The 22,644-nt window shown below is 43.3% G+C and overlaps 1 protein-coding gene across 2 annotated transcripts in view; it reads left to right on the forward strand.

The window, feature by feature from the left end:
• ITPR2 (inositol 1,4,5-trisphosphate receptor type 2) overlaps positions 1–15,008 on the forward strand; it is a 419,753-nt gene extending 404,745 nt beyond the window's left edge. For both annotated transcript variants that reach the window (XM_072954773.1, XM_072954774.1), the window contains 2 exons: positions 12,229–12,390; positions 13,108–15,008. In XM_072954773.1, the coding sequence (XP_072810874.1) occupies positions 12,229–12,390; positions 13,108–13,194 (249 nt within the window). In that variant the 3' untranslated portion in view covers positions 13,195–15,008. The remainder of the gene's footprint in view (positions 1–12,228; positions 12,391–13,107) is intronic.
• The last annotated feature ends 7,636 nt before the right edge of the window (positions 15,009–22,644 follow it).

Raw genomic sequence — 22,644 nt, forward strand, 5'->3', positions numbered from 1 at the left:
AGACAAGGAAAAAGACTTTAGGATAAACCAAACATGTTAAAAGAGCAATGTCTCAATATCAGGGACTAATAAAACAACATCAGCTGGTGAGCGGGCCACCTGCAACCTTGGGCTCATCAGAGTCTGACAGACAAAGCCCCGGGATGAGAGCCACGTGCCGGACCTTTCATTGACTGTTGTATGTGATTTTGAGGTTTGGTGACCGTTCATTAAATAGTTTGCTCCCAAGGGGGAAAAAAGAGCATTCTCTTTGGAGCAAAATCCAAAGGAAGAATTTAAATAGTCTGTTTTGAAGATTTACTCATTTCTCTGTATGAGACAAACCTGTATGTGCTATCTATATACACATACACATACATATATGTGACAGTAAAAAAGACAGTGAAGTTCAAACAGTAACAGATGGAGATACTCAAACAGATTTGAATTCCATTTGTTACTGTGTTGCATTTGACTCTGGTATGAAACAATTTCTGGGAATGTTTTTTCGCTAAAAATATATTTTCTATGTCGACACTGAATGTGTGTGTGTACATAAGATTTTCTTTGAGCTCTACATATAAATGTGTTATTCTTTTTAAAATAGATATATTCTTAATTTTCTTCCTAATAAGTCACATATCATGGAAACAAATATGATGATTATATTTGAGAGACATTTCAGGAGAGTCCTGTCAAAATATCAGAAATGGATGTTTTGATTTACATTTTAGAAAGAAATGTATCCAATTGTAGATTAACTGAAACATGCACTGGGCCAGATTATTACTATTTAAGATTAAAGCACAAAACGGTTGTGTTATTTGAACCTCAGCATAGTCTGAAGTCCAAAACCCTCTCTGAAGGTGTCTTTTAGCAGGTGAGCAGATGAAGGTGTCCAGGCTCTTCATGTAAAGTGTGGGTGGACCCTTCTATAAGAGTCCAGCCAAAACCTCTCAGATGACTTCGCTAGTCTACTCTGTCTGGTGTCACCACTCGCTATTCAGCGTCTTTTCAATAATATTAAAATATACATTGCCCTTGTTTGTTTTCATTGTTGACTTTCTTTGATTTGAAAGAACAGGATGATCTTAATCTAAACGTGCTTTTTATTGTTGTAATGGAGGAGACTGACATCCAGAGTATGTATATGAATATAGAATAAGATTCAGGAAAAAAAAACATTTAAACCATGAACCCCGTAAACTAAAAATTCAGATGGTGACACCTTCTAAGTTTGGTGGGGTGGTCTCTGCTGTGTCAGGAGTCCTTCATTGTCATTCTGGCTATGCTGTGATCTTCTGATTTGTGACTTTGGGGTTGGTGGTTTAATGAAACCGTCTTTAAGGTTTCCTCCATCTCTGTCAGTAAGGGACATTGTCCAGTAGTGTGCTAATGTGTATCAGTTCTGGTGACAGCGGGAAAGCCCTGATGGTAGCATGGGCTAGTTCCGTGGTGTAAATACTCTCTGATTGCTGGTTGCCAAAGTGATGTCACTGAACGCAGACTTGGGACACAGTGGGACAGCCCAGTTCTCTTGGAGAACAGCTGTGGAGTTCTGGCTCAGTAATCCATTTCAGGGGCTAAATTACCCAGTCTGTCTGTTCACACTAATCATGCAACCCCGATTTGAGCTCTGTGATTGCAGCCTTACTCCCCAGGAAAAGGCGTTGTCTGTCAAAGTGTGCATCTTCAAACACTCATTTGCTGACTGAAGCCCCCAGGCTGACGGTATCGTGGGAGCTGGTGCTATTGTGGGATCTGTAACCCACAGCTGCCACCCTTGCCAAAGCCCCCACGAATGCCCACCTGGAGGTGGGGGTCTCCAAATGGGAGTCTACCACGTCTGTTCTCCACACAGCAGCCAGTGTTCTGTTCAATATTATTTTTAATGTATATATGTGTGTGTGTACCTGTATATGTATTTGCTGTAAACCAGGAAGTGCTATTCCTTTTCTGGGAGCCAGAATCCTCCCTGGCTCCCGCTGCGTCCAGGGCTCTCCATCACTGGTCCCTGTCTATTTCTGGTACCTTGTCTCCGACCACTCCCCTTCTCTCACTCGGCACCACACGCCGGTTGCACCATCCTTCTTTCTGTTCTTCAAACATGCCAGCATCCTGTTGAGCCTTGGAGCCTTTGCGTTACTGTTCCCTCTGTCTGGAGCTCCTCTCGTTTCAGTGCCAGGCTATTTCCTTCTCACCAGTCAAACATCACCTCCTCGGAGCAGCCTTCCTGGCCTCGTCAACCTGCAGTCGCCCCCGTCCTCCCAAGATAATTTTCACACCACTGGCTCCTTCACAGTACTTCCCCTTACCTGAAATCGTTTTATTTACTTTCATTTGTTATCATCTCCACCCCCTTCATTCACCTTCCTTTGGAACATCAGAGCAGGGACCCTTTCTCAGTTGCTCACTGCTTTAGCCGGAGCTTGGAACAGTATCAACTTCACAATAGGTGCTTATTAAATGTGTTTGAAGAAGGGGAGGAAGGAAGCTTTTCGCTTTGAATTAGTAAAGAACAAAAAGAAAAGGGAATTGCTCGTAGTAATATGTCTTATTGAAAAATGTATGTTACCATGTTTACCTCTGTTCATTTGTACCATATCCAACTCCTAATTATCCATCCATTTTACCAACAATACGTATCAGGTGCCCATGACATCCAATGGGAGATGCCAGAAAAAAATCAGAGATTCTGCCCCTGAAAGGGCTTAGAAACTAAACAGTTCACAAATTTATCCTCCGTATAACTAATGACCCCATAATTAATGAAGAGTGTTAATTATGACATTTATGATATTATATGATTGTGATATTCTTATTTCTGATAATCATCATTATTCCATAATTATGATAGTATTAGATATGATCATTGTGTAATAGCTCTATGACTTGGGTAAGGACCTTAGTCAGTCTAGTTAAAAGTTTTATCATCTTTATTCTGAACAAAATTGGCCAGTGTTAACTTAGCCCCGGCTCTATTAGTCTTAGTCCCCTGACACTTCTGCCAGTCGGAGTCGTTCAACAGTAGCAGCTGACTCTGGTGATCTTAGGGAGAAGAGGAATCTGTGGAGGGGATGCACAGAATTAACAGGAAAGTGACAACCAGGCTCCAGTGGGTGGAATCCAGGCAAAGTGAGCTGGCCAGAAAGTCCCGCCTGGGGACAGGCTGGCTGGAGAGAAGGTATGGCTGCCGCTGCTCCTGTGCCCTGGACGTCCGCCCCCGGCGCCGACGGCGTCACCACGGCCAGAAGTCACTGTTTCAGCCACTGTGAGCAAAAGGGATTCTAATCGCTCCTGCTTCTTGGGACGCCTTGTTCCATGTCAGAATCTCAAGCAGGAGCAACCGATGGGCCACTGTTGGGTCACGTGACTTGGCCCAGCTGCCTCAGGGAGGATGGAAAGGGCGTCAGCCTTTCAGCCTCCGCAGCGGAACACAGGACCTGGCCTTCCCCCAAGACCCCCGGCGGTGCTTTCCTCAAGCACAGGAGGGGTCCGATGTTAGGCAGCCCAAAGTTGAGTATTCAGTTCAAAATACTTTGCCCCAATCTCTCCATGAAGAAGTCTCCAGGTTTTTTTTTCCTATCCCAGTGAGACTTGCAAACGCTCATACTTCATATTATTTGCAGAAGAAAATATTCTTGCTCTTTGATCAAGAAGCCAAGAGAGAGTAACTTATGAGAGGAAATAGGGAAGTTACCAGGAAGACTAAGAAAAGGTTAAAGTCCCAGGGATAAAAATATAGATCAGGTGGGGTTATGGACAGCCAGGAAGAGAAGGGAAGGGCCTGGCTCTCAGGAAGCCCGCAGGCAGGACCTTGGAGCTGTCGCATGCCCCGGACGGTCTCCTCTGATGCACAGGCTTTGCTTATTTCTTTCTTTTTCCTTTATGGTCAGAATGCTTCCCACTTAACACTTTGGTGGGAACAACAGCATTGGGAATCTGGGAGGACGTCAAGCAGGCCCTTTGGTTCCTTGATCACTCACAGCCAGTGGCAGACATACCCCCCCACCCCCCCATCACTGCATCATCAGACCTTTGACTGGATTTCAGTCCCTGCATCCGGTGCTGCTGTATATCAGGGGCAGCTCGCTGATGGCTCAGAGCAGCTCTGGGTGCTGCACGCCGCGCCCCTCTCTGAGTGATCCCCTCCCTGGTGGCTGCTCAGGGTGGGGCCCAGTGCTCCGTAGCCCTCCAGCACCCCCACAGCCAGAGCCTTTCTGCCCCTTAGTGTCCCTGGTCACCCACCCAGCAACTCTGCTAGTGAGTGACGAGGACTGTAGCTCCCGGCAGCCCTAAGCTGCTGTTAGGTGCATGCCCTCTTGGACCTCTGCAGCTGTGGACCACTCTCTCCCCTCAGTGTGGCTCTCTCCCTGGGTGCCCTGTGGGCTGGGCTTGGATCAGAACCCCACCATCTGCAGATGTAGCTGGTGTGCTGTGTAGACACCCAACGGCCCTGGTTAGCTGCATCAGGGCTGAGAAGCCTGAGGACCCAAAGAGAATCCACAAGCGGTTTCACTTCCATGAGCAGCCACTGCCCTCCCATCGTGGACAGACAGGACGTTGCTTAGAGGGAGCATTGAGAAGGAAGGAAGGAGGAGTGGGGAAGGAAGCAAGGGGGGTTCCTCTGGGGCTGTGGTCTCTGTTCACGGTCCAGCCTGCTGTCGTGATAAGACCGGCCGCTCTCCACCAGGGGCGCAAAGCTTGGTCTCACCACCTATTCCGGGTCACTGGTGAGAGCCCTGCTTTTCAAAATGAGTGCGTTTCCAGGTTGCTGGGATAGGCAGGCCTTGAAGATCACAGTCCTGTCAACTCCCAAGTAGCCGAGCCCCACCGTCCGGCTTGCAGACCATCCTCAGGGAACAACTCTTTGGGCGGCCTGGTGCCTGCAGTGCCTCTTGCCCGTTGCAGGAGGCCGAGGTCCTCACGAAAGCCCGACTTCCCCAGCACCTAGCTCCCCGCGCCGCCAGTCTGCAGATGTTTCAAGGAGAGAAACCTTGAGCCATGAGTCTGACACTCCAAGGCCCAGCACTCTTTTCTGACACTCTTCTGTAAAGGTTTGGTGAACTGTTTTGAGTCTCTTTCCGCCGAGAGGGGCCCACACTCACCTGCTTCCCTCTGGCTCCCGAGGCAGGGAGGCCACAGAAGGCGGGGCCTTCATGCTTTTACCTCCGCGGACGCCAGAGCCCTGTGCTGGGAACAGGTCGGCGCCCCCACCGCGGCTGTGCTGCGTTTGAAACCAGGGATGTGGATGCGCGCCAGCGGCCAGCCCCTCCCAGCTGTGGCTTTTTGATTCCAAGCCTTTGGCCCTGCTGAGATCAGTAGCCCTGTTAAGTCATTTTCATCCCTCCTTGATCGGCACTTTCCCTGGACCTATTTTTCTCTCTGCCCTTGGGAACAGTGACTACATTAAATAGGCCTTGTCCCTGGAAGGCCCCCCGGCCAACAGCCCCCTTCCCGGCCATGCCCTGGAGGTGGGGATCGTGGAAAGGCGCCAGGCAGGGGCACCACAGTGACATCAGAGACTGATGTTTTCTGAGCATTTATTAGGCTCCTCTGAGGTACGGGTTCCAACCTCCCTGTGATCAGCCCAGCAACCTAAGGACGCCTTAAGTTTGCACAGCGCTTCGTAATGTTCAAACCATTTTCACACATGTAACGCCAACCTGATATCCGAGCATATAGATTTCAAAAATATTTCAAGGTTTGACAATGGCGCTCAAAAGGGATGTGTTGTTTTACAAAACCATTCAGTACAGACTTGCTCTGGGTAACTAACCATTTAAGATTTCTCAGGCCATCCAGACAGGGTGCCCTCCTGCATTTGCAGGGACCCAGGCGCAGAGGGAAGATGCAGCTACAGAATAAACAGGGAGAGACAGAACGAAGACACGGTTAATAAGGGCTGGCAAATGAATCTGCCAGTCCTGGAACGTGTTCTTTTTCTAACACTGCAGAATTTACTCTTCTTCCCTCCTGTTTTTTTAGATTGAGTGGCCAAGGTCTTCATTTATTTGTCAATCCAGGAATAGCATTTTCTTTTCAAAGGACACAGCTGGGTCCTTTCTCTCACCTCCGGTCCCGAATGTTTGTCAGACAAAAGAGTGTGTTTTGCAGCTCATCCTTCCTCCCTCACAACCCAGGGCCTGCATCCCGACCCCTGTGAGAATCAGCCTTTTCGTGGTCGACGTTGAGCGGTCCCTGTCATGTACGGGTGGGGTGTTCACTAGGAACAAAGCTGGAAGCCCAGACGCCGGTGTTGTGGGTTCCGTTAAGTTTCTGAGATGATGTCTAACCTGCCAGCGAGGCCGCCACGTTGGTCTGAAGGTGAGGAGCCCACCGTGTGCCTCCTCCTTCACTGAGCAGAGGCTGAGATGCGGTACCAGAACCCCTTCCTCTTGGCCAACATGATTACCTCAACTCCAGAAAGGATCCTTGTTCCAGATCGTTGTCTGAGATCTGAAGTTCCAGGAAGACAGGAATGGTGTCTTCCCCTCAGGGAGCTCCCAGTGAGTGGTTAGTGTTAGCATTGCTGGAGCTCCTGTTGAGCTGACATCGTCAACAGTGCGAAGAGGAAGGCAGTGGGTCACACTGAGGCTTTGGGGAAATGATTGCACTCGTCACCTCAGAGGCATTGCATATGATTTTAGAATGGAAAATGCAGTGTAAACATAAGGCTGAGAAGAGGATGCTGACCAAGAAAAACCTTTGCACATGGTCCCATGACAGCACATTTTCAGCAGAGAGTCTGGAAGCAGAGGACAGGTACATTAAATGGTTACTGATATTCTGGTACAATGCAGTACAGTACACGGTGTGTTCAACGTGGCCCCCCTCATTAGCAATATTTTAGAGCCCTCTGCAAAATTGCAGTGAATGTCAAGTGTCGATCAGCGCGTTTCCACGGTACCTGCGTCTGCATCTCTGATACGATACCGAAAGCACTTGTGTTTCTGATTTTCATAAATAAACCTTTAGCATACCTCAGAAGAAGTAATCAAGGGGATTCAAGTTATAAATTCTATTCTTGCTGTAGAGTCTCTGTCTTCTTTGGCAAGTTCAGGAGCTAAGCATTGACATTTCCATTGGATGTGGAAAAATAGTCCAGTGCAGTGAAAGGGGCACGAGGTTTCCAGTCACATGAGGTGGAGGCCAAAGCCTGGCCCAGACACTTACAGCCCCTGTGTGGCTTTGGCAAGTAACTAATCTGCTTCCCGCCTCAGTGTTGTCATCTGTAAAATGGGGATGGCAGCATCTCAACCTTATGGAAGCATTGTTGGCCACGGCACTGAAGTGCCTGACACTTGCCAGGCAGCCAGCGAATGGGACTGTTACCATGATCTAGAACCATAGTGCTTGCTTTCTCTTTGGCTTACATGCAGGCAACTTTAATGTGTACTTAGAGTTAAAGAGACATAAGATAATTTCTCTACTGTTTGACTCACTGAAATCAATCTCATTCTGCTTTCTACTCTCATTTTGATGCAGAGAGACATCATTACAGTCTTTACATTTTCTTGAGCCTGTTGTCAATGAAGCGTCCATAGGGATGGGTCATGTAAGAGCTGTCCCACCACGTAGCATGGAGGGATGTGTCCGGAAGTGGAAATCAAGTGCAGGGACATTGTTGTAAGACCTCGAAGAAACCTAAGTCTTCTAGGTTTCGGACTGGGCGTTTATAATACGCTGAGCTTGGATGATGTGGTTTCAAGGTTGCTTCTAGCCTAAATGCTTTGTTTCTGTTTGCTCACTTGGCAAGCTTGGGGCTTGTCTCAGCGATTTGATTTTTAAAGCTTTCCTTGAATTCACAGCTCACAGAATGATGAGCTGGAAGAGACCTGGAGACCAACCCAGGGTAACGTTTTGGTTTACAGGTGAGGAAACTGGGACTCAGAGAATAAGGCTTGCCCACCCCACTGATATCACATAGTTTTTGGCTGAACTGAAACCAGAACCCAGGTGTCCTGACTCCTAGGTCCATGCCCCTTCCTTTATCCCACAGTGCCTCTTGCCCACAAACTAGGGCATCACATTTAAGAATCTAGTATGAAAACATAGCACAGCTAAGCTCTGACTCTGACAACCTTGATCATTTACTGAAGAGCTACAGAATTAAATAAGTCACACTGGCCTGACTGTTGAAAGAACTATTTGAAAGGTTTTGACACTTCCATTTATCAATCTTCTAGTCATCTAGAAGGATCCATTATTATTAGAATTTAGGAGGAGCAAGAGGGTTTTGGCTGGCATGCTCTCTATCCCTTCTCAGGGACATGACTAGTTCATCTCTGGGCTTTGCATTGTAGAAGCCTTGAGAAACCCTGGGTTTCCACCCACCAAGTTGCTAGGTTCATATATTGTAACCTCAGACTCTTAGCAGTTAATGTTCAGTTTCCCTGGCTTCAGACCACCCTGTGGTCAAACAGTTTCATTCCTGGTGGAACAAGGAAATGATGTCACATTGACTAACCAAAATCAACATGGGAATCTTCTAATCACGCGCGTGATCACGAGGTATACCGAGTACATGTGAGTAACCGAGAAATAACAAATCAAGTCAAACTGCTTTGTTAGATGGCGAACACGTTGCAAGTTGACGCAGTGAGGAAGTGGTGTCCCGGTAACCAGTCACTGTGCTGGGTGTCTGCCCTGTGGCGCTGGCTGAGACTAAAGCTGGGGGCTCTCCTTACTCACCCTGTTCAGGCTGAGCCTTCCATGGAAGCCGCTCATTGTGACACTGGAGCAGAGAGAGGAACCTTTCATTTCACTGGAAGCCACTGTTAGTGAAAAATCACATGCAGCATTTATTCTAAGAATTCTGTTGGATTTGAGTTCATTTCGGTGAAAAGAATGTACTTTCTGCACTAATTTGAAGAAACATCAGTTGTGAAACGTATTTTTAAAAGACTGTCTTTACTCATATAAAAAGGACAAAAAAAAGATCAGTTTAGGTTGGTTATTTTTTTGTCATTTTAGTGAGATGTGAAACATTCAAGCTTCTAATAGTTAAGAAAAGAAACCAGAAAATATCCAATACTGGAAAAATATCTTAATGACACATTATATTTTAGTTTCAGATTGTGATCAGTTGATAGAGGAAGAGAAGGATGAAACAAAAAAGCACAAAACGAGGAGAGAAAAGACTGAGAACAAAGCAAAAAAAAAAAAAAAAACCCAAAACAGAGAAAGATACGAGCAGTGAAAGAAAGATGAGGAAAACCAAAAGACGATTAGAAGAAAGAATGATTTTAAGGGACTAGGAGAAAGGAGAAAGGAGCCTGATGGCTTTCCTGGGCTGCCCTGAAGCCCAGCTTTCGCTACTTCCGTCATCCTTTGACTGAAGTCTCACTCTGCACCTAGATTATCAATTCCACCAGCACAAGAACTGCGCTGGCTTTGGCTCCCTATTGTTTTCCCAGTGCCTAGCACAGACGTAGTCAACACAGTGAGAACTAATAAATGAATGGATGAACAAAGGAACAAGTGAAGAAAGAATGTGTAGGAAAAGAATCCCATGGCCCAAACGGCTGGGGCAGTGTTCCCCTGAGAACCACCATTGTTTCCTCAAAAGCAGGAGACTGGTGAAAATACATTTTTTTTTCAAGCCCTTCCTCTAGCACTCCCTGGTCACTCCCATACCTTCATCTCAGATTTTGGCCCTGGGCCGCCCACAGCCTCCTCGTCCACCCCAGCTACTCATCTCCTTCAGATGACTTCAGGGACTTGGTGCACGTTTCATCCAAAAGATTCACCTCTGCAAATTGTGACTTTAAAAATCTGTAGTAAAATACACATAACGTAAAATTTACCATTTTACCTATTGTAAGTGGAGAGTTTTGTGGCATTAAGTACATTCCCTGTGTTAAGCAACCATCACCACCATCCATCTCCAGAGATTTTTCATCTTCCCCCACTAAAACTCTGTACCGATTAAATACTCACTCCCCAGATTCGCTGATATTTTATCAGAATTCAGACATTCTCACTCGAGAATTCCCATTTCTTGAAGTTGTTTTGCCTTCAGACAGATTCTGCTGTCTGTCCACAGTCTCCTTTCTTGCCAGGAGACCTGGATGCTGGCAGGTCTGGGTTGGGATCCCAGCTAAACTATTTGCCAGCCTCAGTTTCTTTATTTGTAAAATTCAGATAACAGATAATATTGTAGATAATACAGCTACTGCATAGGTAAGAGAACTCGAGTTCATTGGATCATCGGAAGGATCAGGTGCTTACTGAGCGTTTAGCACAAGTCTGTCCTGCATTCTCCCTCCCAGTCCTCGTCCTGGTGTTCCTCACTCCGGCCACTGCTCCGCTGACATTCCCAGCTTCCCCACCCCTTGGTCTTCCCAATGCCCATTCCAGGGGCCACACCATCCTGTATCTCTGCTTCAACTGCACATCCACCTGGGCTGTTGGTGAACAGTGGTATTTGCTGGAGTCATTACAAGGCACGGTTTCCCACTCCTGCCCTGCAAGCACTTAACAGGCCCCTGTTTGGCTTCCTCTTCCCATTCCTCACAACAGCCATCTCATATCTCCATCACTCCATCACCCTCCCCTGCCACTACCCTAGCGTTATCATCTGTCACCTAGGTGTCTGTAGACGAGAGTTCTTTCAGGTCCCCTAAGAGGTTCTGATTTTGTAAGAGGTGGTGGAGTTGAAATCTGCTGTTTTATCAAGCAACCCCAGGGGATTTTGATGTGCAAAGAGCCAAGTCTGCTTTCCGTGGAGGGCTGCTGTAAGCCACAGCCTCCCTGAGAGCAGACATTTTGTCTTCGCCGATTGCCATCTCTAAATACCTGGCAGGAGATGTTGAAGGATTGATTGAATGAATGAATCTGGCTGTCACTCTTCAAAATAAGTTACCATCCTCCTTTGAAATGCTAATTAGCTCTGGCTGTTTAAATGCAGTTGAAAACTCTTTAATATGTTTTATCTTTAATCCCTTATTAGCCCTTTTCACTGCCATTGGGGGTAGGGAACTATAAAGAACGTGTCAGTCTCTAACAACAATTACCAAAGAAAACTAACCCAAGGAGCAAATGAGATTTAGACGGAAGTGCAGAGTTGAACAGGTTGGGCCTTTCCCCTGTACCTTGTGGGAGGAAAGATCTGCTGACTCTCCTGAGGATCTGCTACGTGGAAGTCTGCAGCCACTGCAGTGGAAAGAACCTCAGGCAGGTTGGGGATATTGGGAGAACGTGACTTAGAGAAATAAGTAAATAGAGTACAGACTGATGTACCCAGTAGGTGGTGGAAAAGCTCACCTGCCTTCAAATCCTCACTCTGCCATTTTCCAGCGTGTGACGAGGATAAAGAAACAGTTGCGGGGGGGGGGGGCTTAAGTCCTCATCTGTAAAATGGGGACAGTGATTTCTCTTGCAAGCTCTTTTGAGGATTGAGAGATGGGATATAAGTAATTCACTGTGATCCCATGATGTTAGGCAATCAGGCAGAGTTTGCAAGAGAGCTGAGTATCTGGTTAACTGTCTGTCTTTACCACAGTGGAGGGGCACTTACACACAAGCACACGTGCACCCACTCACACACACCCTATACCCAGTCTGCCTGGAAAAACAGAAGTGGCGCCAGCTACTGCCCTCTGGGGAAGTCTAACTCAGAAACCTCACCCCGCTAATAAAATTTCTCCACAGGGAACAGACAGGGTAACCTAGGGCCATGCCCCCCGCCCCCACTTCCCTCTTCCCTGAGTGGAGCTCAGAGCCCGTCTTGGGCAAGTGGGAGATAAACTAGCATGGGTGGCTGGAACTGAAATATTTCTCTTACCACCCTCCTATTCTGCCACCCTGTTTCCTTCTTTGCCAGGGTGGGGGCGAGGGCGAGGCTTGGGGAGGAAAAACAGCTCATGCCTTTACTCTACCCCCACACACTCGGAGCTGCTCTCTACTGCCTCCAGACCCTCCCTCATCATTCATCAAGATTCATGAACGCCCACGGGGTCCAGGGCACTGTCTAAGTGCTTTATCCAGGACCTCCCTGGGAGCCCATAGAAGTTTGTTCCAATATTTAAGATCTTCCCCCAGCTCATGAAGACCAATGTCTAACCCCCACTTTATTCTCACCCTCAACCTCTCCCCATCCCTGGCCAGAAAGAGTACCTTTTGCATTGTATGCTAAGAAGCTTTGATTTAAGTTTAATAGTAATGATACCTATAAACATTCTCTCCAGGACTTAAGGCGCCCTTCCATATCTATTGCCTTGTTCCTAAACTTTTATTTGCTTTTAGGAGAAGAACTTGGACTGGTTTCCTCGGATGCGAGCCATGTCCCTTGTTAGCAATGAAGGTGACAGTGAGCAAAATGAGATTCGGAACCTGCAGGAGAAGTTGGAATCGACCATGAGTCTGGTCAAACAGCTGTCCGGTCAGCTGGCGGAGCTCAAGGAACAGGTGAGTGCGCTCGGGAAGACGGAGGTGCCGGGGGAGGGTGGAATCCTTCACCACCTTGAGGGAGGGAAGACTGGAGACTCCTGGGAGCGAGATTGTTATCCACGGAAGGCTGTACATTCCAATAAAGAAACCCCACGTTGTGTTGTAAGAACCACATCTCAGCAAGCAGAGGCTTCTTTTACTTAACACACTGCCCCGTCTTGTGTGACACTTCTCCTTCTACGGAACGGGAAGGAGCAAGGAAGGAGCAAATGCCAAAAGACAGAGACCGCTTTGGGCTTTTTGATAGAAAATCTTATTGTCTGCCATCACAGCAACGGCTAAATTCTCCAGAAAAGCAGATCATCATTAGTACCTGTCATTTCGATGCTACAATCAACCCCCTCCTCATGTCAATTGTTAGCATTAGTAAAAATAACATCAGAAGTAACCATCGTGGTAGCTGTTAAGATGACCAAGGGGATGGCAATGATTAGGTGACAAGCAAGGGCTGCTTTAAAAGAACCATGGCTCCTGCTGCTTAACTGCAGAGAGGGGTTTGCTCTGCTTCTCTGTCTATGGAAATTCACTTTAAAAAATAATTTTCCCTTTGTTTGATAAATATATTCTATGTGATGCCGGACAGACTGTAGATATACTGGAGAAATATTCACCCAATGCTGTGTCCCACCCGCGCTGGGAAAGAGTGAGCTCAACACACTGTCTCTTTTCCCCCAGATGACAGAACAAAGGAAGAATAAGCAGAGACTGGGCTTTCTCGGATCAAACACACCCCATGTGAATCATCACATGCCACCACACTGATACCAGGGGGGCAGCCGTGACCAGCCTTTCATCAGCGTCCTGCCTGATCGCTGGATAAAGAACTGAGACGGAGGGGAGTGAACAGTGCCTATTGTTGCAAAGTTAAAAACAACCAAGTGCCAAGACGTTGAGTGGTTTCGCTTGGAGAACAATTTATAACTGTGTTTTCATGGTCGAGAAGACCAAACTTAAAATGCAGCCGCCAGAAAGCACACATCACGCATCCTTAATGCAAAGAGAAGTCCGCTTGCTCAGATGGACGGAGAGGGGAGGAGGGAGGCAAGGTGGAAGGAGGTGGAAGGCGGGGAGAGCTACCTTTTGCTAAATCAATGAGAGTCCGCTTTCTCTTACATGCTGGCTGCAGCCTTTGTCATGGTTGACTGGAATTTATTTCTTTTAATTACAGCGTGCAGGTCAGTGATACAGGAAGTCATATTTTGGTGGCCAAGTTTTACTAAGGGAAATAACTGAAAGGATTCAAACTGAGAGTTGCAAAGGAAAATGTTAATGCTTCCAAACCGTAGCTGTCACGGGGCAATTTCCTTATTTATAACGTGCAATGCAATGGATTTACAGCTCCAGGAACAAGTGCTTTGGAGTTTATGCCTCTCACGCCGACAACAGGTCTGGAATGTGACCACTTGCTCCCAGATTTCAGAGGGGCTCTGTCAGGATGGACCAGAAAAAGTTATTTTCTTATAACTTGTTAAAAACACATTTTAAGTCATGTAGAGGCTAAGATTTTTAAAGATTTGGGGGAAGCAAAAGCTGAAAGTAAGCCCCGGGGAAGAATTTTTTGAGAACATAGGAATACTATTAAAATACATTGAAATTAATAAATGAAAATGCTTAAAGGTGACAGGAAATATTGAGCAACTTATGTTGGTGACATTGCCCTTTATAAATATAGAGTAAAAGCTATTTGATTCATGTTTGCTGTGCTTAAAGAACTGAGTGGTTTTATTTATCCTGTTCGTGCAGTTGGGGGAAAAAAATCCAAGAAATGTGTTGAATACTCAAGAAAATGCAGCGTTTCAATTGCATATTTTAAACTGTTTCAGTAAGAGCTTTTCAGAATGTAAAAAGATAATCACCTCTTGCCCAAATTGTCTTTAATGTTAAATTATGCAACCAGAATTTGTGGAGGGAGAAAAGAACCTGCCATGCGTATTATTCTTAGAGACTATGCTTTCAGAATGATAAAGCAAAATTCAGATAGTGAAAAAGTGTTAAGAGAACTGCCACGTGGCAAGAGACTGAGGCACGTGACACTGGGCTCTGGGAGGCACTCTGCAAGCTGTGCTTCTGGTGCCCACTTCCAGGAGAACAAAAAATTGCCTCCAGAGTCTTTAAACTCTCCTGTTATTACCACCAGGGTTTAAGGTTTGGATAGGGTTTGCTGTGACCATTTTTAAAGCTTTGGATTATTTTAATGTAGTTGAAGCTGCTGGTCCTAAAAGTCTCAAATCGTGGTCTAGGTAGATTAAAAAGGATTCCTAAACCAACCCTTTTCCCACACACCGTTAAAATGTAGGTTGGGAGGCAGGATATTGAAACCCAAAGCAATGAGTTTTTGAACTGAATGTGCTGGTACATCCCTACGTTAAGTACCTCCTTAAGTAAGGAATTCCTCACTCTGGTGTGATAGTATTTTTCCTGACCAGTCGCTAGAGGACCATGATCCAAAGATACTCAGAAGCTGCGGTATATCTCTGCATGCCACACAGAACTTTGAATCTAGTAAGCATCCAATAAATGTACGAGAAATTCCTCTGTCATTCAATCCTAATTCTTCATTAAAACTTTAAACTATATCACCTATTTGTTTTTTTTTAAGTGGCTTCACCAAAACAGAAGTGGAAAGCAACCATTAAAAAAAGAAACAAAAAAACAAGACCATGATTGTTGTTAATAGTATTAGATGAAAAGTACATGATAAAGTATTTTAATTAGGCAGAGAGTTTTGCATGCAGGGAAAAGAAGAGAAAAGTGGTAAATATTGGCTATAGTGCAGTGCAGGAAACTATCTCTGTTTAAGCACAAAGTACAATATTTCTGATGTCCAAACATGAAAAAAATTTAATTTGTCCAGATGAGAGCAACCTGTCTTTCAAATGAACTATCTGGTCTTTTCATACACTTTTTCATTGAGAATGAACCATTGAGTAAGTAAGTGCCATGAAGAAATGGCCCAACCTTGCCAACCATTGTGCAGTGACAGCTCACTACATCACAGTGTGTTTCCTCCTATGAAAAGTATTCAAAAGAGATTGCAACTAATCTAACTCTTATTTAATTGAAATTGAAATATTTCTCCATTGTGTTTCTTTTTCTGTCCCACCTAAATCCTTTGAGGTTAGAAAGCAAAATAAACAAAAGCAAACAAAAAAGGCATTTTCCAGGCTATTAAATTCATGATGGAGAAATTTGACATCTGCTATAAATTTATATTTGTTTTGGGTATGTTTCATAATGCAACTGGAATATTTGACCTCAGCAGGTAGCAATTAACATTCTCGTATTTATATAGTGATTTAAAAATAAATACAATCATCTTTGATTTTGATGTTAAGGGAAATGTTTTACTATTTAGTTATTAAAACCCCTATTGGTTTAAAAATATCCATTTCTGCCGAACGTAATTTTTAATTTCAAAAGGATTTTATTCCCCTGCATGTTCTGTTCCAAGTTAAGAGTTTCATGCAAATGTACCTATAAGATACCGTTTCTAGAGAAGAAAATGTTTTGTATCATATAAGACTATAATATTAATAAATAAATGTTATACTTGTAAAAAATCATATTTTTACCTCTTAAAAAAGTTAGTTTAGACATGGGCTTTTTTTTCTTCCATATTGGGGATAAGAATGCAGTTTCTAGTGGATTATTGATAAATCAGGAAGTATTTCCTTTATGTCAGAACTGGTTGTTTGCGCTTTTCCATCTTCTCAGCTCACAACTCATAGTTTTGGCTGTTTTTTTTTTTTTTTTAGTTTATAGATGTTTCATAATAAACAGTAATGCAGTAGGGCCCCCACTCATCCCCCACGCCCCAGGGCTGAGAATGCGTGAAGAAGCCAGGGATCCGGGGACTTGGGGAGGGAAGGTGCAGGCTGGGACTTCACTATGATTAGCGAAAAGAAGGAGTAAAGGGTAGATGACAGGACGAAAAGGGCTGACCCTCCAGGGACCCAGTAGGCTGGGACATAAGTAAATATTGCACAGCGTAACGATGTAACAGATGACAGACGCACGAGATAACCCTTCACCATGCAAAGAACAGTGCTGTGTTCCCTCCAGGAGTTCTTAAACCTTTATGGATTAGCAAATCAACACATTCTGACCCACAGACCTGTTCCAGTACACGGTGATCACAAGCAAGGCAAAAATGGGTGGACCAGGTAGCTTAAACACAAGCGCAGGTGCCCACAGGAGCCAGGCACAGGGCTAAAATGCATGCACTTGTGAGGTGCACACCATAATGTGGTGGGGGGGCGGAGCCCATGGGGAGCTTGCTATTTGCAAATTTGACAACCGATTCCACTTTGTAGAAAATACCTGAGGCCAACTGATGCGCTCTAGTCACTCATTTGCTGTTTCTAAAATAGCTGGTGATAAAGCTACCCCGTTTAATAGACGAAAACACACAGTGCCAAAACCAAGCAGAGGAGCTAAAATGCATGTGCGACTAGAGAAATCTGAAAACAAGTCCAGGTATTATCTCTGAACTGGAGTATTTCCACAGACTTGAATAATTTAGAAAATAATTGTATCTTCTCATCTCACGAATAGCCTTTTTAACCCCCTGCAGTAGAGGATTACTATATTTGCTTTGAAAAACACAATTTTAACATATGTCAAGACCAGAAAGTATAATTTATAAATTATTATTAATAAAATTGAAGTTGTGTTAACTTTTTTGAATGTGATACTTTTAAGTGTTTTATTCATTTCCTAATATGTTTCTAAATAATACACTCATTGGTATGAAAGTCATTATTATTGCTATTTTATGTAGGAAGACATGGGGGACAAAAATTTTGGCAGCCTGAACCACACTGATGAGCAAATCCAGATGGACTGTTGTACCCAGCACTTACTGGGAGTTGGCCAAATCCCCAACTGGCCAGCACCTACTAATGTGCTGATAACCAGCATGGGCTCAAGGGCACGGGCTGTTTGGTCATCCAGGATTTCCTGATTCTTAACACCGAGTGCTTCAAATGATAGTTCCTCTCAGAAGAGAATGCAGGATGTCACCACTGAAATCAAAATAACTTGCATGAATCACATGCAAACCACAAAGAGAAGTCTGTGCTCACGTGGACATTTTCCAGTGTGCCACAGTTCCTTGAAGCTGTGTGGCAAGAATTGTTTTGTTGTGTTTGGGATCCGAGGAAAGGTTTCAGGAGGGAAACTGGACGGTGCATTCCTCTTCCAGTGGGAGTAATTGGTACAAAGGGCAGGAGGATGCATGAGGAGGGGAGAGTGATGGGCATTCGAAAGTCACGTGCCTTTGACTGGTCCACCGTGGTGTTTTGAGGAAGTCTTCAGAAGGCTCGTCTTAAGAGCCCAACCACATGCCGGAAATTTGTGTATCTGAACCCCTCCTGTGTCCCTCCCCAACAACAGAGGTGCTGGCCATTGCGTGGAGCCTGCCACACGGCAAACACAGAGACCAAACGTGATGAAGGTAGAAAATGTGTAAGAACAGAGATTAGTTGTTGAGCTCAGTTTGACTGAATTTAACAGAGAATTCTGGTCTTTCACTTCATCGTGGATTTTCCCCTAGGTTAGCTTGTTCTCTTTTAACTCTGGTTCTTGGGGTGAAATCAGCCCCAGGTAGAACTGTGCTCCCCACAGCTGTGGAAATGTGGGTACAGGTGTGGATTTGCTTTGCAAGCCTCTGCAGCACATCCTTCCAAAGTTCTGCATAGGGAAGAGCTGCTTCTGACGCTGCTCTCTGTTCTAACAATTGTGCTTTTCATTTTGTTTTTTATACTTGTCTTCACTGTGGACAGTTGTATCTGCCTTTCTGTCTGCCAGAACCTGTTCCTTCTTTTTCAGCGTGGGTCAAAATTTTTTTTTTATGATCTTGGTCTTCTCAGCAGTATACTCAAATAAAAATTTTGTGAAAACATTATCTTAAAATTAGACCCTGCTTTATAAAAAAAAATTTGTATCACTTAGGATTTTATTGGAGAAGAAAAATCAGGTTGGGTAACACAGGCTGAGAAATGTATTTTAAGGGTTTGACATCATGCAGTTTTAGTGAAGAGCTGGTGAAGAACTCCACGGAAGGCTGCTGCTTCTGCATTGGTGGTGGGTCTGAAGTCCCTGCAAGTCAGTGGAGCTGGCGGTCAAGAAGAAAAGCTGGGTGTGAGGCACAGAAGAGCAAGGGTAAACTAGGACTCATGGGGACAAACTAAAATTTGCATCTAGCTCCTGAAAACCTCCGAACTCCATAGCCCAAGTGACCTAATAAAAAGAAGCTAGTGTGCTTCGCCATGGAGTTGCGTGGGCATCTGACCCAGGACTCAGAGAAGCTGAAGGAGAGGATCTGATGGGAGCTGGAAGACAGACGACTGTGTAGACCGGCTGCTACCACACCAGCACGGTGAGCAGGAGATCACACTGCAACAGCTCCTATCATTCTTTTTAAAATTTTTTTTAAATTAAAAATATTTTTTCTCTGTACCCTCTTTACTATTTTTCTTTTTTATTTTTAAAGTTTTTTGTTATATTTTATTTTTAAATTTTTTATTGTTTCTTTTTAATTTTTAATTGAAAATATTTTTTTAAATGTTGTATTTATTTTGTTTGTGGGATTTTTTTTTAACAGCACCTATCGCCAACTTCCTCTGAACTTAATGACTATTGCTTCACTCTCACTTTCCAAATCTCAAGAAAACATCTCCTGTAGTAAAAATTAACCTATAATCCCATGAGAGGGGGATTCTGGGGAATGTAGTTCCAGCCAAGCTAAACTGACATAGTACAAAGCCACTCCACTGGAGTAGAACTTAGTGTTCACCAATAGTAAACTTTCTTCTCATATGGGACACACAGAGGACACACTTCCCAGCATCCACTGCAGTTGGGAGGAAACACATGACTGGTTTTTTCATTTTTTGTTTTTTTTAGATTTTTTATTGAGGTGACTTTGATTTACAACATTATATACATTTCACATGCAAAATATATAATATAATCTCTATTTCTATATACCTTACAGCCTGGCCACCACCAAAGATTTAGTTTCCATCCATCACCATACAGTTGATTCCCTTTTACCTGTTTCTCCCTTCCCCTGCCCTCTTCCACTTTAGTAACCACTACTCTGTTCTCTGTATCCATATGTTTGTTTTTGTTTGGTTTGGTTTGTTAATTTATTTTGTTTGTTTTATATATTCCATATATGAGTGAAATCATTCAATATTTGTCTTTCTCCATTCAATTTATTGCACTTAATATAATACTCAAGGTCCATCCATGTTGTCACAAATCGCAAGATTTCATCTTTTTTATGGTTGATTAGTATTCCACTGTGTATATGTATATCTCATCTTCTTTATCCATTCATCCATTGATGGACAATTAGGTTGTTTCCATACCTTGGCTATTGTAAATAATGCCGTGATGAACATAAGTGTCCATATATCTTTTCAAATTAGTGTTTTTATATTCTTTGGATAAATACCCAGAAGTTGGATGACTGGATCATATGGTATTTCTAGTCTTAATTACGTGAGGAAACTCCATACTGTTTTCTATAGTGGCTGTACCAATTTACAGTCCCAGCAACAGTGTACAAGGATTCCCTTTTCTCCACATCCTTTCCAACGTCTGTTATTCCTTGTCTTTTTGATGAGAGCCATTCTAACAGGTGTGAGGTGATATCTCAGTGTGGGTTTTGATTTGCATTTTCTTAATAACTAGTGATGTTGAACACCTTTTCAGTGCCCGTTGGCCATCTGTATTTCTTTGGAAAAAATTTTAATTAGGTTGTTTATTTTGTTGTTGTTGAGTTGTATGAGTTCATAATGTATACATTTTGGATCTTAACACTTTATCAGGTATACAGTTTGCAGATATCTTCTCCCATTCAGTAAGTTGTCTTTTCATTTTGGTGATGATTTCCTTTGCTGTGCAGAAGCTCTTTAGTTTGATACAGTTCCATTTGCTTGTTTTTGCTTTTGTTTTTCTTGCCTGAGGAGATCTATCTAGAAAAATATTGCTGAGACCAATGTCAAATTGCATACTGCTTATGTTTTCTTCTAGAAGTTTTATAGTTTCAGACTTTACATTTAAGTCTTTAATCCATTTTGAGTTGATTTTTGTGTATGGTGTAAGACACTGGTCCTAAGTTTAATTTTTGTGCATGTGGCTGATATGACTAGTTCTGAACAATTTTTTCATCTTATGAGTACAATTGACAAGCTGAGGCAGTAGAAAGTCCCTGTACAACTTCAAGTTCTTGTCTTACCATATCAGTCAAGGAGGCCAAGATGGAGCCAGCCTGAATCTCTGAGTTAACTCTTTGAAGGAAACCACCTGGAGATCCTTGATACACACAGCAGGACTGACACGAGTGAGAGAAACTTTCATGCGTTAAGCCCCTGAAATTTAAGGGATTTTTGGTTGTTGTTAAATAAATGAGATTGGGGTATGTGTGATTGTTACTGTAGCATAACCCAGCCTACCTGACTGATACAGATCTATGTATTAGGCACCAGAAAATTGACCTAAATATACAATTTCCAGGATGTATTCAAGAAAAATATAAAGAAAAATCAGTATGTGCAAAATCTAATTATTTATAATTGAAGAATGGAATATAGTCCAAAGGTCCAGTAATTTGGGTGTATTTTAGAATTTATGATTCAGTCATATGATGGAATATTATGAATCCATGAAAAATATGTAAACTGAGGCAACATTGGAAAACAGGCAGGATTAACTTTTTAAATGCCTACAAATTATATGTACGCCATTAACCATAGAAAAGCATGATTCTCAAAAAGACTTGAACAAAATACACTGTAATGGTATTTGTTTTAAAATAGCTATAGGATTATATATTAGTTTCTTTTTTACTTTCTAGGCCGTTTTTAATTTTAAAAATTGCTTTTATAGTTTAATAATAACATTTTTAAGAGGAAAGTTGTATTAAGTCCAGCAAGTGTTTCTTAACAATAAGTTTACCCAGACTCATTTACATTTTTATAGGATCACTGGAATTGCAGACTAAGTATTGCCACAGTTTATATTGATTTCAACCAGACATTTAAGAAAAGTTGCATGATATTCCTATGGACAAGATAGAAAATTTCTCTTAGATGAGAGTGTTCTACAAATAGGCATGCTAGTGAACAATTTTACTTAACGTGAGATTAGAGTAAAATATCCTTGGCCTATCTTAGATCGCTGTCCTTGACCTTTTCCTGACCAACGTTGATTTCAATATCTGGAATAAAGAAACAGATGGCAAAATTATAAAGTATGGAGATGATATAGAATTGGGAAGTAGAGTAAACATGTTAGATGAGAAAATAACAATATTGTCAGAACACTGGAATGATGAACAAAGCTATTGTGATGAACTTTAACTGGGAAAAATAGAAGTTTAGCTCCAAAGAGCTCGGTTGCACAAATACAGGGTGGAGGAGACAGCCATTCACGTACAAATCCAACAAACTTTGAGATTTTTTAATAACTCCCTACTCTATATATTCATTTATTTCAACTTATGTTTTATTTAGTGGCTTTAAGATACATAACACAATTTATCTGCTTTTCAGTAGTTTCAACATTGTTCTATTGGTTTGACCTGTACATTGTGGTATGCACCTTCTCTTGGTTTAAAATAATACAGTAGTATTGTATGTAGATGTGCCTAGAGGCAAAGACACAAATATTGGATGTACTATACTACAAAGTTGAGGCTGACTTTGTGCCCTGCACAATCTTATTCTTCTAGCATCACCTTTAAAGACCCTGGGCTGGCTTGGTGAATGAGCTATGCAGGCAGCCAATCCAACACAGTGTGATGACCGATTCTGTGAAGGCCATGCCCAACCCTGACTGTCCAGACTCCACTGTCCACCACTCGTCAGTCACTTCTTTAAACTAAAAATAATTGTGCTGTGTATGGGGGGTGGGGGATAAAGTGGAACACACTCTGTAAAAAAAAAAACCAAAAACTCATGGGATGCACAAGGGAGTCTAAGAGAGGTAGACTGAGGGTCCCCCAAAAGAGCTTGGAGGAGAAGGGAAAGGAGTCCCCATTTGGGGCTTTCACTTATGACCTAATTCTGATAGCAACTAACATTCCCTGAATGTGCACCAAGGGACACAAAATGCCGCAATCATTTAATCCTCCTATCACCCTATGATGTATTATCATTATCTCTAGTTTAAGGATAAGGACTCAGAGGTGTGGGAAGTTAA

The sequence above is a fragment of the Vicugna pacos genome, chromosome 34, assembly GCF_048564905.1.
Source record: "Vicugna pacos chromosome 34, VicPac4, whole genome shotgun sequence".
In the NCBI taxonomy this organism is placed as follows: domain Eukaryota; kingdom Metazoa; phylum Chordata; class Mammalia; order Artiodactyla; family Camelidae; genus Vicugna; species Vicugna pacos.